Source organism: Leucoraja erinacea, chromosome 14 (assembly GCF_028641065.1).
Source record: "Leucoraja erinacea ecotype New England chromosome 14, Leri_hhj_1, whole genome shotgun sequence".
Lineage (NCBI taxonomy): Eukaryota > Metazoa > Chordata > Chondrichthyes > Rajiformes > Rajidae > Leucoraja > Leucoraja erinaceus.
The window spans coordinates 20848671-20863899 of record NC_073390.1 but is presented as its reverse complement, the minus strand read 5'-3'; the positions used below and the strand labels follow the sequence as shown (position 1 = coordinate 20863899).

The following is a 15229-nucleotide window of genomic DNA, read 5'->3' as shown; positions in this document are numbered from 1 at the left end:
AGGGGTTGCTAAAGTGATTGAGATACCATCGAGCCAGATGGATGATATAATAGTGAGGGATGTTAGAAAAGGGGAAAACGAAATAAAGGGATATATAATAAGTCCATGAGTTGCAGGAGCAGAATTAGACCATTCGGCCCATCAAGTCTACTCCACCCTTCAATCATGGCTGATCTATCTTTCCCTCTCAACCCGATTCTGCTGCCTTCACTGTATAACCCGACACCCCTACTAATCAAACATTTGTCAATCTCCACTTTAAAAATATCCACTGATGGCCTCCACAGCCCAACTTGTCCACTCTGACCACAATCCCCATCTACACTGCCTGCCTTTGGCCTATATTCTTCCAAACCTTTCCTATTCATGTACTTGTCCAAATGTCTTTCCACTTTTGCAGCAATACTATATTTAACAATGTAAACGTACAGACTTTAATTTTGCAGTAAAAAAAATAAACTTAGAGTTATTTATGCGACCAACATTTTTGAAAACCCTGCGAGAAAATAACTTCATTATTGCACCTCTTACACTCCCTAGCCCCTAATTGCCTTTTCCCTGCAGATCCTTGTGTCTCCAATACAGACTGAAATAGTTCAGGAAGAAAGAACATTACCACTATTACCAGCGATGGGCACTGAATGGTTAAAGGACATAAAGTGCTGGAGTAACTCAACAGTCAGGCAGCATCTCTAGAGAACATGGATTTGCAATGTTTCAGGTCGGGAGAAGGATCTCAACCATTTGAAGATCTGAAGCTCTCAACCATTTCCTTCTTCGGTCTGGAGAAGGATCCCGATCCGAAATGTCGCCCATCCATGTTCTCCAGCGATGCTGCCTGACCTGCTGAGTTACTCCAGCACTTGGTGTCCCATTGTGCATTAACCAGCACCTGCAGTCCCTTGTTTCTACTGTCCACAACTTACTGGTTTCAGCTGTACTCTTCTTGTTCAGGATTTTGAGGATATCTTTGGTAATCTTCTTCAGCTGGTGTCGAGCTTCATCCCTCTGCTTCCCAACACCGTACAGAAGAATCATTCGCTGATTACACTCGTGACTTGAGGTTTCGTCCTGTGAACGGAGATTAAAACACATTAACTACATCCAGTGAGCATTTATCTTGTGTATGCATATCAATTCAACGAGAACACAGAAATCCTATGCACCTTACATCTTGCCCATTTGAAACAGATTAAGCAGTAGACTACACATCCCAAAAGGTGAATAAATGAGCAACAGTCTCGCACCATAGAGCCAGCAGTTAGCATGGGTTGCTTATTAAAATGTATTAAATTTTAACGATTTTTTAAATTAAATAAATTACATCTAAGCGCATTTAATAAATTAAATTTAAACAAATTTTAATAAATTTGTTTTAAATTAATTTATTACATTTGTTTACATTTAATTCATTTAATTAATAAAATTATTTAATTAAAACATTTGTTAAAATTTAATACACTTTAATAAACAATCCATACCAACTGCTAGCTCTGCTGCAAAACTTTGTTGCTAATCTATTATAGAGTCATACAGCAATGAAACAGGCCCTTCAGCCCAACATGCCTAAGCCCACCAAGATGCCCCATCTATACTACTAGGCTTATATCCCTCTAAACCTTTCCTCTCCATGTCTTCTAAAAGTTTTAATTACCTGTCTCAACGACCTCCTTTGGCAGGTCATTACAACTAAAGTGTTACAATATATTCAGCACTCTGTATCTTTCCCTTTGCTCTACCTATTGTACTTGAGTTTGACTCAATTGTATTTATGCTACTGTGCCGTCCCAGTGCAAACCTGTTTTGTTCGTAGCACTGAGGAGCTTTGGTGGCACCAAGACACTTTCGCTGGCCAAGGTCCCTGCACTGGGGCAGGACATGTCTTTGATTATATTGACTGCTTTTCCGAGGCAGTGTGAAGCGTAGATGGAGTCAATGGAGGGAAGTCTGATCTGTATGATGGACAGGGCCACATCTACAACTCTCTACAATTTCCTGTGGTCTTGGCCAGAGCTGTTCCCAAATCAAATCGTGATGCAACCTGACAGTATGCTTTCTATGGAGTATCTGTAGATATTTGTAATGGGGGCTTGCCGGATTTCCTCATTCTTTAAGGAAGTAGAGGCATTGGTCTGCCTTCTTGTCTATTGGATCAATGTGGTCAGTTCTCAACCGATCGGTGGTAATATTACTGACATGGAAATTGAAGCTCTCAACCATTTCCACTTTGGCACCATTGATGCTGATTGTGGCATGTACACCACCATACCTCCTGAGGTTTTATAACTGACTACTTAGTTGCCATTGAGGGAATGGTTATGGTCCTAATACTATGATACTGATCCCTATCTCCTTCCCGCACTGTGTCTTGTTATTGTTAGGGATCCAGCCCACCACAGTGGTGTAATCCACAAACTGGTAGACGGAGTTTTAACCTGGAACGGGTGCTGAGAAGATTTACAAGGACGTTACCAGGAATCAAGAGCCTGAGCTATCGGGAGAGGTTGAGCAGGCCAGTACTTTATTTCTTGGAGGGAAAGAGGATGAGAGGTGATCTTACAGAGGTGTACAAAATCATGACATGAATAGATCAGGTAAACGCACAGTCTCTTACCCAGAGTTGGGGAATCGAGAACCAGGTGACATAGGTTTTAAGGTGAGAGGGGAAAGATTTGATAGGAACCTGTGGAAGAAAATATTAAGATCCTTTCTATCTTGAATAGAATTGAATAGAATTTATTTGCCACACAACCAGGGTCGGTGGAATTTGGGTTGTCAGCAGCGGTACAATAATAAAGAACACACAACCACAATAAAAATGTAACACAAACATCCACCACAGCATTCATCACTGTGGTGGAAGGCACAGAACTTGGCCAGTCCTCCTCCATTTTCCACCGTGGTCGGGACCTCCACCCTCCGCAGCCGTTACTGCGGGCGTCCAGATGGTAAGAGACAAAGTCAAAGTCAAGGTAAGTCCAGGATCGGCTCTTCCCCACCGGAAACCGCGGCTTCAGGTTGGTGTAGGCCGCAGGCCGGCGGTCGAAGATTTAAGGTTCCCGCCGCGCCGCAGCCAGAAGCACCGCAGACCGCAGGGCCGATGGTCAAAGCTCCCCTCCAGGGGTGTTGGTAAGTCCATGCCGCACCCGCGGTAGAAGTTGGCCGAGGTCCGACCGTGATGGCTCCTTCTTCCCCTGGGTCCCCCACGAGGGATCCCGGGCTGCAGAATCATTTTGATTGGAATTGAACAAGGTAACAAAAGGGTGTTTGGATGTGACAATTGGCATCTCTCGTTGCCAGGTGTAGAAGAGGTTTGTGTGAATCGGCAAAGTAAGATTAGACATATTACCTCTTGTGTGGGAATGTGTTGGAGGGTGGATGGTAAATGTAACCATGAAATAGTAGAAGGAGATAACGAAGCTTGTTTTCCTCTGTGGGAAGTTACAATGGACCCCCTACCGCTAGTAGCATAGAAATGTTAGTGTAAATGGGGGGCTTATGATTGGCTTGGAGAGGGGATGGTGGCGTAGTCCGCCTAAAAGATGAGATAGAATAATGTTAAGATGTCCTTGTAGATGGTTGACGTATTAACCATCTCTTGTTGAATAAGATTGAAATAAACAAAAAGTATGATATGACTAATGAAATAATTGGTACCCATGTAGTAGATAGTACATTCTCACATAGTTGTATCTAACAAAAAAAAGTTGTTCACTGCACAGTATAACTGCCGGCTAATTTTGCTGTGAAGTCAGAGATCTGGTGAGCAGTTAACTGCCGCTATCTCTCCATGATATCATGCAATAATGTCTCTTGAAGCAAACCTGTGAAGTCTCCGCTTTTCATTTTCCTTTAATTTTCCTCTAAATTTAATCGTTCCACAGAACCTGAGGGGCAACTTTTCACACAATAGGTGGTGGGTGAAAGGAACAAGCTGCCAGAGGAGGTAATTGAGGCAGGTAGGTTTAAGAAACATTTAGACTGATACATGGATAGGATTAGTTTAGAGGGTTATGGGCCAGCCGCAGGCAGGTGGGATTAGCACAATTTGTTGGTCGGCGTGGGCAAGTTGGGCTGAAGGGCCCGTTTCCACGCTGTATGACAACGAGTTAGAGCCTAATTTGGCCGCACAGTGGTGAGTGTATAGAGAGTGTAGTAGGGCAATGAGAACATAACCTTGTCGGGCACTGTTATTGGAAATTATTGTGGATGAATAATCCTCACCGATTATGGTCTGTGGGTCATAAAGTGGAGGATTCATTGACAGAGGGGGGATGCCGATAACATGGTTCTTTTTAATTCAACTGAGCTTTAATTTGTTGGTCACTGAATATTAATAGATGTTAAGACGTAAGCGCAAATGAAGTGCAGCTCCCTGCATGTATGTATTTGACCAGGCTTTACCTCCGACAATGTGACTCCTCATCAATCTCAGGCACTTTGAACTGATTAGGAAGAGGGAAAGTTCTTTCTTGCTCAACTTCCTCACTAACTGAGAAAAACAACTAAAAGTGCAAACAAGGTAAATTTGGTAACAGCCATTCCTCTTTCAGGATGAACTAATGTCTGAGCGACGAGATGACTAAAATACATTGGGGCGGCACAGACGCGCAGCAGTTGAGTTGCTGCCTTACGCAGAGACCAGGGTTCCTGACTGTGGGTGCTCTTTGCACAGAGTTTGAATGTTCGCCCCGTGATCTGCGTGGGTTTTCTCCGGATGCTTTGGTTTCCTCCCACACTCTAAACACATGCAGGTTTGGAGGCTAATTGGCTTACGTAAAATTGTAAATTGTCCCAAATCTAGGTTAACATATAGTGTTAGCCTGCGGGCGATCGCTGTTCGGCGCAGACTTGGTGGACCAAAGGGCCTGTTTCTGTGCTGTATCTCTAATCTAAACAAAACTAAAATAAACTAAACTAAAACATTAGGCTATAAAATGTTTGGTCTTTCTAATGTGCTAAATTCAGGTTTCACTGTCTTTTTGAAAGAAGCCGGATCTACAGACACAAAAACTCCAATCAAGAGAGATAAATATCTAACAAATCATTTTCATAGACAAGTCAGGGTGCAACTCACAGATGATAATGCCAGCAATGTGTCTTCTCATGAGTGTTTAATTCATATGTAGTGAAACAAAACAATAACATTCTTTCTGGCACGTAGCATGCTCATAGAGTACATATAATAAACAAACAAATAAGTTCAATCAATAAAAATCCCAATCAAATGCTAAACACAACAAAAGCCCCAAGTCCCTAATGCCTTTGAAGCCTTGTTGGTGTTTCTGGTGCTCTGAAGAAGGGTCTCGACCCGAAACGTCACCTATTCCTTCCCTCCATGGAGGAGGCCCAGGACAGAAAGTTCGGATTCCGAATGGGAGGGGGAGTCGAAGTGCTGAGCCACTGGGAGATCAGGTTGGTTAATGCAAACTGTGCGGAGGTGTTGGGCGAAGCGATCGCCAAGCCTGCGCTTGGTTTCACCAATGTAGAGCAGTTGACACCTAGAGCAGCAGATGCAATAGATGAGGTTGGAGGAGGTGCAGGTGAACCTCTGCCACACCTGGAAAGACTGCTTGGGCCCTTGGATGGAGTCAAGGGGGTAGGTAAAGTGACAAGTGTAGCATTGGAATTATTATAAATAAAATTCATATGGTTCACAAATGTCCTGCTGTCCTCTCACAGGCAAACACATCGATGGTCACTTTGGAACCGTAACAATGTGGTTAACTCTGAAGTGTGGGATTCAAGAGATAAAATAGAAGCATAAAGGAATTTGGTTAATAAAGCAATATTTCCATTATCAGTAATATTCATTGAAGAAACCGTGAATAGGTAGAAAAAGGTTTTATTTATGTCGTGTGCATCAGGAAGACATTCATCAATGGCCATAAGTGCAAGAAGAAAATTAGTATTTCCTGCAATGCCATCAAGAACTATCCATGCGCTTTATATCTAAGGAAGTAACTTTAAGCGTTACAGCCATTTCAACATCGAGATGGCAGCAGTCAATCTGTGGATAGTAGGTTCTGAGAAGCAACAATGTGATATCAAGTCGTCAAGTACAGTTTATTGTCATATGCACAAGAACGGTGAGGTACAGATACAGTGAAAATCGTGCTTGCAATATGGGTCGAACATGCTGTTTTAATGATTGAGGGATCTGTATGGATCGTTTAGGTCACCATGTTATAGGAGAGATGCTGTCAAGCTGGAAAGGCTGCAGAGAAGATTTATGAGAATGGTGCCAGGACTCGATGGCCTGAGTTATTGGGAGAGGTTGAGCAGGCAAGGACTTTATTCCTGGGTGTGCAGGAGGATGAGGGGTGATCTTACATAGGTGCACAAGATTAAGAGGGGAATAGATCAAGTAAATGCAGTTTTTTTGCCTATAGTAGGAGAATCGAGAACAAGAGAACATAGGCTTAAGATGAAGGGGGAGAAAGATTTTATAGGATCCTGAGGGCCAACATTTTTACCCAAATGGTGGTAGGTGTATGGAAGAAGCTGCTGGAGGAGGTAGTTGAGGCAGTTACTATCACAACATTTAAGAAACATTTAGACAGGTGCATGAATAGCACGTTTAGAGGTATATGGCCCAAATGTAGCAGGTGGGACGAGTGTAGATGGGGCATGTTAGTCGGCGTGGACAAATTGGGCCAAAGGGCCTGTTTTCACGCTGTATAACACTAATTGCCGTCACATTGATCAATGAGCCATATTCTCAAATCAAATACAAGACAAGGAAAGGACTTTTGTCGGTGACACATAACCAGGCCAAGAAAGCAGAACTACTGACAAAGTCAGCAGCTTGTCAGATCCGAGAGCTTCCGCTCCGTAGGGCCAACAAAATATTTATCTCCTCAGAGGGACTGTCTCCTGAAGACATTATGTTCATCAGACATTCGTTCGCCTTGGCATAAAGCAAGACAATTTGAGACCCACAACCATCCCAACCAGTGGAAACAGCAGGCGGCAGCAAAGAAGGTAATGAAATGAAATATCAGAGTTTAATGGATGGATTATCAACGTGCAAATTGATATCATAATTTCTAAGATTGACCAGAGATAAGGAGTGGTGAAACAATAGCGGTTACTATGGTGATGCATCCTCATAACATATATCTGATGAAGTATCTTTAGCCTGAAACATATGCTTTATTTTCCTTTCTCCAGAACCTGCCTGACCTGCCAAGTATTGCTGGCATTTTCTGTTTTTATTTTAAATTTCCAACGTATGTCGGGGCTTTCTACTCTTGATAATACTGTCATTGTTAAGGGCTGCACTGTCGCCCAGTGGTAGAGTCGCTGCCTTAAAGCATCAGAAACCCAGGTTCAACGCTGACTACGGGTGCTGTGTGCACGGAGTTTGTACGTTCTCACTGTGATGCCGTGGGTTTTCTCCGGGTGTTCTGGTTTCCTCCCACATTCCAAAGATGTGCAGGTTTGTTGGCTAATTGACTTTTGTAAATTATAAATTGTCCCTAGTGTGTAGGATAGTGCTAAAGCACGGGGTGATCACTGGTCGGCATGGACTCAGTGGGCCAAAGGGCCTGTTTCCATGTTGTATGTCCAAAGTGAAGTTTAAAGTTGCTGCATGCAGAGTGGAAGTGGTTTCATTTTATTTCCCTTTTTACGGGGGACTTTGGGAGGAAAATGGTTATGTTTACACAATTTCATCATAGAAAATCAATTGGAACAAGCTCTGATTTTGAAAGAAGAAACTTTGCGGTCATGACAAAAGTGTTGTTCTCTTAAAACAATTGCATATTGCGAAAAGAGACCGTATGGAGCTCACAATTAATTTCAACGCTGGCGGAGTTTCTGTTAAGGATTGGATCGATGTGGGGAGACAGTGTAACCACCTTCACTCCACGTCAAATTCCCAAATATGAATTATGAAACTAAACTGCTATATTTTTGTCCCCATCTTTAACATGGCATTGTAAGCTGGGGCCTATTTATGAAACTGATGTTTGTGAGTCAGACTTTACTTTAGAGATACAGTGTGTAATGAGACCCTTCGGCCCATCGAATCCGCGCCGACCAGCGATCACCTGTAAAGTCTGTACGTCTTTAGAATGTGGGAGGAAACCGGAGCACCCGGAGAAAACCCACGCTGTCACAGGGAGAACGTACAAACTCTGTACAGACATCACCCGTAGTCAGGATCGAACCCAGTTCTCTGGAGTTGTAAGGCAGCAACTCTACCGCTGCGCTGCCCCACATATCCTGTTCCAAAAATCAGTGCTGGTTTAGTTTAGTTTATTATTGTCACACGTACCAAGGAGCAGGGAAAAGCATTTTGCCTCAAGCTATCCAATTAAAGAAAAGACTGTGCGTGGTTGCAATCAAGCCACCAACAGTGTACAGATAAAGGCTACAGCATTTAGTACAAGATACAGACACAAGATTAACCATAGTTCAGAGGTCCCCAGTGAGATAGATGGGAGATTCAGGACCACTCATTAGTTGGTGTGAGGACGCTTCACTTACCTCATAACAGCTGGGAAGAAACTGCCCCTGAATCAGGAGGTATGTGTCTTCACACTTCTATACCTCTTGCCTGATGAGAGAGGCGCAGTGCATCAGAGAAAGAGTGGTAACTGGCAAAGGGTAGAAGTGTAAAAATGCCGCCCCCTGAGCAGGCAACTGAATCATCCTACCACACCTAGAGTGCAGTCCGCAACTACTATCTATCTCACTGGTGACCCTCGGACCACCTTTGATCAGACTTTACTGGCTTTAACTTGCACTAAACATTATTCCCTTATCATGTGTTGGAAAGAACTGCAGATGCTGTTTTACTCCAGCATATTGTGCCTATATTCCCCCATCATGTATCTATACACTGTAAATGGCTCGATTGTGATCATATAGTGTCTTTCCGCCAATTGGTTAGTACGCAACGAAAGCTATTCACTGTATCGCGGTACACGTGACTACAAACTAAAGTAAAGTAAACTGGAGACAAGAGAGACTGCAGATGCTGGAACCGTGAGCAAAAAAACCCAAAGTGCTGGAGGAACTCATTTAGCTGTCACTGTTTATACTTGGCAAGTTGAGTACAACACAACAAGTTTAAATCCTTCTCAGTTTCTTGTTTAAATTTGTTCTTATAGAGATGGCTCTGAACGAGACAGGAAGCTTCTTCAACTATTCAAACATTGCGGCAGAAGTCAAGTGTGCCCCAGATCGTAGGAACAGCCAAGTGATTTTCTCCATACTTTACACCGTCCTTTTCATCGCTGGCCTTCTGATGAACAGCCTGGCTATTTGGGTGTTCTTTGAAATACCAAGCAAGTCAATCTTCATTGTGTACCTTAAGAATACCGTCGTGGCCGATGCACTAATGATACTGACTTTCCTGTTTAAGATTATCGTAGAGTCACGGTTCAGAACACCTGCGTTCCAAGTCTTTGTCTGTCAGGTTAGTTCAGTCATCTTCTACATGACTATGTACATTAGCATCATATTCCTAGCACTGATAAGCATTGACCGCTACCAGAAGGCAGCAAAGCCATTTGGCCGTTCTGCATCGTGCAAACCCAGAACCGCAAAAATTCTCTCGGCGTCCATATGGCTGTCTTTGTTTATCTTGGCTTTGCCCAACATGATACTCTACAAGCGAAGTGCCATCGCAACAAACGAACGCAAGTGTTCCTTACTCAAGACCGAGCTGGGCTTGAAGTGGCACGAAGTGGTGAACTTCATCTGCCAGATCATCTTCTGGAGCAGCTTGGTGGTGATAGTTGTCTGCTATGCCCTGATAAGCAGGGAACTTTATAAATCCTATCAGAAAACGGGAGGCAGCTCCAATCAAAGGAAGACGATCAACCTCAATGTTTTTCTTGTGCTGGCTGTGTTCTTTACCTGTTTTGTGCCCTTTCATTTTGCCAGGATCCCGTACACATTGAGCCAAACCCGAGATGCCTTCAAGTGCTCAGTTAGAATTGCCCTGTACTACATCAAGGAAACTACACTCAGCATGATAGCGTTAAATGCTTGCCTCGATCCATTAATTTACTTTTTTCTATGTCGATCATTCAGGAACATGCTGTTCAAAAAGCTGAGATTCTGCAAAAAGAGACTGTCAAAGACACAGAAAAATGTACACTCAAGTACGGACACTTCACTCTAGATTACAAGTCGACGTAACAAGCCTTTACTTTAGACTTGGACTTTAGATATACAGCGTGAACACGGGCCCTTCCGCCCACCGAATCTTCACCAACCAGCGATCACCCCGCGCACTAGCACTATCCTACGCATTAGGGACAATTTACAATTTACAGAAGCCAATTAACCTACAATCCTGTATGTCTTTGGAGTGTGGGAGGAAACCGGAGCCCCCAGAGGAAACCCACGCGGTCACAGGAGGAACGTGCAAACTCCGTACAAGACAGCACCTGTAGTAAAGGTCGAACCCTGGTGTCTGGCACTGTAAGGCAGCTACTGTACCGCTGTGCCACTGTGCTACCTTCATTTAAAGTGGAGTTTAATTTCACATGCACAAATACGCTGAGTTACAGGTACAATGAAAATCTTGCTTGCAGCAGCATCACAGGCACATAGACTCAGACCTCACACAAAAACAGATTATAAATAAATTGCACATTAATTCTACAAGGCAGTGACAATAAAAAAGACTGCGCAGGAAAACAAGATCTTTGTGCAAAAATACACAATAGAAAACAAGTCCATGGTAGTGCAAGAGATGGTCTGTGGTGTTCCATTGCCGAGATGGGATTAGGTTGTGTGGATCGGTTCAAGAGCCTGAGGTTGCAGCGACACAGTGGCACAGCGGTAGAGCTGCTGCCTTACAGCGCCAGAGACCCGGGTTCAATCCTGACTACGGGTGCTGTCTGTACGGAGTTTGTACGTTCTGCCTGTGACCGTGTGGGTTTTCTCCCATTGCTCCGGTTTCCCAGCACATTCCGATGACATGCAGGTTTGTAGGTTTATGTAAATTGTCCCTCGTGTGTAGGATAGAACTAGTGTGTGGGTGATTGCTGTTTGACACACGGTCACGGTGGGTCAATCAGCTTATTTCCATGCTGCATCTCTAAAGTCTAGCGGCAGCAGTGAGGAGAGGGCATGACCCAGATGATGGGGATCCAGGGAATAAATGATGCTTTCGTGAGGTAGCGCCTGGTGGAGATACATTCGATGGTGGGGAGTGGTGTGGCTCTGCAGCCTCTTGGTGTTCCCGCGTGTTGGGATTGCTGTAGTAGACCGAGGTGCTGGCACGTCCTCTTTGTGGTGACATCTATGTGCTGGGCCCAGGACAGTTCATCCGAGATGCTAATACCCAGAACTGACGAATTCCAAATGTTCATTCCATCATTCTTGTTACTTAACAATCACAGGATTGCAGAAAGGATGTGGAGGCTTTGGAAAGGTCGCAGAGGGAGTTTACCAGAACGTTGCCTAGATTAGGGGGTATTAGGTTTAGGGAGAGGTTGGACAGACTTGGATTATTTGCTCTGGAATGCTGGAGGTTGCGGGGAGACTTGATAGAAGTGTATAAAATAATGAGAGGGATAGATAGGGTAGAAAGTCAGAACCTTTCTTCCACAGGATGGTAAAATCAAATACTAGAAGGCATAGCTTTAGCACGAGTGAAGTTTAAAGGAGATGAGCAGGGCAACTTTTTTTTTTACACAGAGTGTGGCGAGTGCCTGGAATGTGCTGCCGGGGGTGATGGTTGAGGCAGATATGATAGTAGTAGTTAAGAGATGTTTGCATAGGCACATGGACATGCAGGGAATGGAGGGATATGGATTCTCTACAGGGAGATAAGAGATTGTCTTCGGCACAGACATTGCAGGCCAAGGGACCCATTCTTGTGCTATACTATACTCTGAGAGATGGACAACATGGTCATTTAAACGCCCCACACATGTATCCACCTAGCTCTGGATTTAACATCCCATATGAAGCATGACACCTCTAGCAATACAGCACTGAAGTGGAAGTTTATGTTAGACAGTGAAGAATTAACCCCAATCTTCTGAATCAGATGGAATGCTAATAATTGACATCTGACAGTAGGTTACAAGCAACGGGCATCATCTGTGGTTATTCGCTGTAGGCAAACAAACTGTATGGTCACCAAACATACATAAACATCTACTGGGCGGCACGCTGGTGCACCGGTAGAGTTGCCGCCTTACAGCGACAGACACCCGGGTTCGATCCTGACTACGGGTGCTGTCTGTACAGAGTTTGTACGTTCTCCCTTTGACCTGCTTGAGTTTTCTCCAGGTGCGCTGGTCTCCTCCCACTCTCCAAAGGCAAACAGGTTTGTAGGTTAATTGGTTTCGGTAAAATTGTAAATTGGCCCTCGTGTGTGTAGGATAGTGTTAATGTGCGGGGATCGCTGTTCGGAGCGGACCTTGTGGGCCAAAGGGCCTGTTTCCACGCTGTATCTGTAAACTAAATTAGACCATAGGACATGGAGCAGAATTAGGCCACTCAGCCCATTGAGTTGCATGCACACAAGATCCAAAACATACTCCCAAAACTGCTACGGCGCAAATAGAAAACAACATTCATTAATAGGAAACAACAACACTCTGGCTTTGCCACAAATGCTGGTGGTAGAATCTCAAACCTCAATTTGATCACATACATCTCTATGATACCACAACACAATCCATCTGAGGAACGGTCTGGCCTCACAAAGGGAACTTCTTCACCCTCAGAACTTTGCATGTTTATCTCCAGCATAAGATCTGTTTAAAATTGACGTTGCTCTCCAAATCGCAGACTAAATCTGTAGCTTTATTGATGTCATAGAGTCGTAGTTACTACTTGACCACACCGACCAAAAATGTCCCTTCTAAACTAGTCCCTCCTGCCTATGTTTGGGCCGTATCCTTCCAATCCTGTCGTTTCCATGTACTTGTCCAAATGTTTCTTAAAGATTAAGATACCACCTGCCTCAACTACCTTCTCTGGCAGCTCGTTCCATACACCCACCACCCACTGTGTGACAAATGGTACCCCTCACGTTCCTATTAAATCTTTCCCCCCTCACCTTAAACCTATGGTACCTGGTTCTTGATTTCCCTACTATGAGCAAGAGACTTGGCGCATTTACCCGATATATTCCTCTCGTGATTTTGTACACAATGCACACATTGTACACAAATGTCTTTAGCACATTTAAAATCTGACTAACTTACTGGCATTCGTAATGTGACTATTAAATATGATTATACTGACTGATCTTTCTGACACATGTTCTAAAGATGCTGGGTTGAAGACTTAACATGAGGGGTTGCAAAGACTACTCAAGTTCCACAAATCTGCACTGTTGGCTTTGAACAACTTAAAACAACTGCAATAATATTATTTACTATTGACATCCTGCATTGTTTCTCTCAGTAACTAATATCATCACACATTTCGGACAAAAGGTCTTCTGTCATATACATTAATATCTGCTACCTAACTCAGAAAAAATGTTTATAAACCCATTGATTGTTGACATCTACTGTAATTCTTAATGCAATTAATTCAATAAAATGAAAGATATTTTAAACCTAATTATACAGTTCTCATTTTTGTAAAATACTGCCATGTAACTAGCTGTTGAACCATCAACCTTAAACATACAAAGAACTGCAGATGCTGATTTACAAAAAAAAAAACACAAAGTGCTGGAGTAGCTCAGCAGGTCGGGTAGCAACTCTGGAGAACATGGTTAGGTGACGTTTCGGGTCGGGACCCTTCTTCAGATTCAGAGACTCAGTCTGAAGAAGGGTCATGACCAAATGCGTTGCCCGATGTTGCCCGACCTGCTGAGCTACTCCAGCACTTTGTGTCCTTTGGACATACTGAACTGTCAATGTTGCATCATCTTGTTTTGCATACCCAACATGAAAAGTGGTGCTCACTCATATGAGGAAGCTAGAATGGAGGAAGTAAAGGGAAAAGAGAGCCTAGAGAATCAAGAACTGCTGATGCTGTGGCACCCTACACCTCCGTCAGCAGTATGAAATAAACTTTCGTCTAGTTTGATCTAATGAGTCCGTGAGACCACAAAACATAGCAGCATAATAACCATCCGTGCCACTACGTCTGCTCCACTATTCAGTCATGGGTGATCTATTTTACCCTCTCAACCCCATTCTCCAGCCTTCTTCCTATAATCTTCATGCCCTTCCTAATCGAGAACCTACCGCCTTTAAAATATCCAATGATTTGGCCACAGCCGTCTGTGGCAATGAATTCCACAGATTCGCCACCCTCTGGCTAAAGAAATTCCTTCTCATCTCCATTTTGAAGGTAAGTTCTTTTATTCTGAGGCTGTGTCCTCTGGGTCTAGACTCTCCCACGGTGGTGCAGCGGTAGAGTTGCTGCCTTACAGTGCCAATGGTTGGTGTGGACTGGTGTGAGCCCAAAGAGCCTGTTTCCACTCTTTCGAATTGAATCTTTCAATCAATTCAATCAATCAAATAAATGGGTGGCGCCAGAGACTCGGGTTCGATCCTGACTATGGGTGCTGTCTGTATGGAGTTTGTACGTTCTCCCTGTGACCTACATGGGTTTTCTCCGGTTTCTTCCCACACTCGAAAGACATACAGGTTTGTAGGCTACTTGGTAAAATTGTATATTGTCCTTAGTGCATAAAGATGGTGTTAGTGTGTAGGGATCGTTGGTCGGCATGGACTCGGTGGGGCCGAAGGGCCTGTTTCCGTGCTGTGTCTCTAAGCTAAACTCTGCAAACATCCTTTCCACGTACACACTATCTGGATCTTTCATTATTCGATAGGATGCAATGAGTTCTCCCTTTATCCTTCTAAACTCCAGCGAGTAAAGGCCCAGGGCCTTCAAACTCTCCTCATACATGAACCCAGTCATCTGGGAATAGTGTCGAGGCCCCAGCTGGTCACGATCGATATTAATGATTTGAAAGATGTGATCAATTCACGTTTGCTATTGGTGACAGTGCAGCCTGTGAAGAGGTTGCACAGAAGTCTCTAGTAACAAATCATTGATTGATTGATCGAAAGACACAGCATGGAACAGGCCCTTCGGCCCACCAAGTCCATGCCGGCCATCGATCACCCGTTCACACTAGTTCTATGTTATCGCACTTTTTCATCCACTCCCTACACACTAGGGGCAGTATTACAGAGGCCAATAAACCTACAAACCCACACGTCTTTGGAGAGTGGGAAGCAACTGGAGCACCTGGAGGAAACCCACTCGGTCACATGTG

At 43.9% G+C, this 15229-nt stretch overlaps 2 protein-coding genes across 2 annotated transcripts in view; one reads left to right on the top strand and one right to left on the bottom strand.

Moving 5' to 3' along the window:
* The window catches only part of LOC129703370 (mediator of RNA polymerase II transcription subunit 12-like protein), a 453395-nt gene that overhangs the window by 106215 nt on the left and 331951 nt on the right, over positions 1 to 15229 (bottom strand). The window contains exon 16 of the mRNA XM_055645744.1: positions 927 to 1071. Coding sequence (XP_055501719.1) covers positions 927 to 1071 — 145 coding nt within the window. The remainder of the gene's footprint in view (positions 1 to 926; positions 1072 to 15229) is intronic.
* LOC129703368 (P2Y purinoceptor 12-like) lies at positions 5344 to 13545 on the top strand. The gene is made up of 2 exons (XM_055645742.1): positions 5344 to 6984; positions 9120 to 13545. The coding sequence occupies exon 2, from the start codon at positions 9122 to 9124 to the stop codon at positions 10136 to 10138; it is 1017 nt and encodes a 338-aa protein (XP_055501717.1). The 5' UTR covers positions 5344 to 6984; positions 9120 to 9121; the 3' UTR covers positions 10139 to 13545.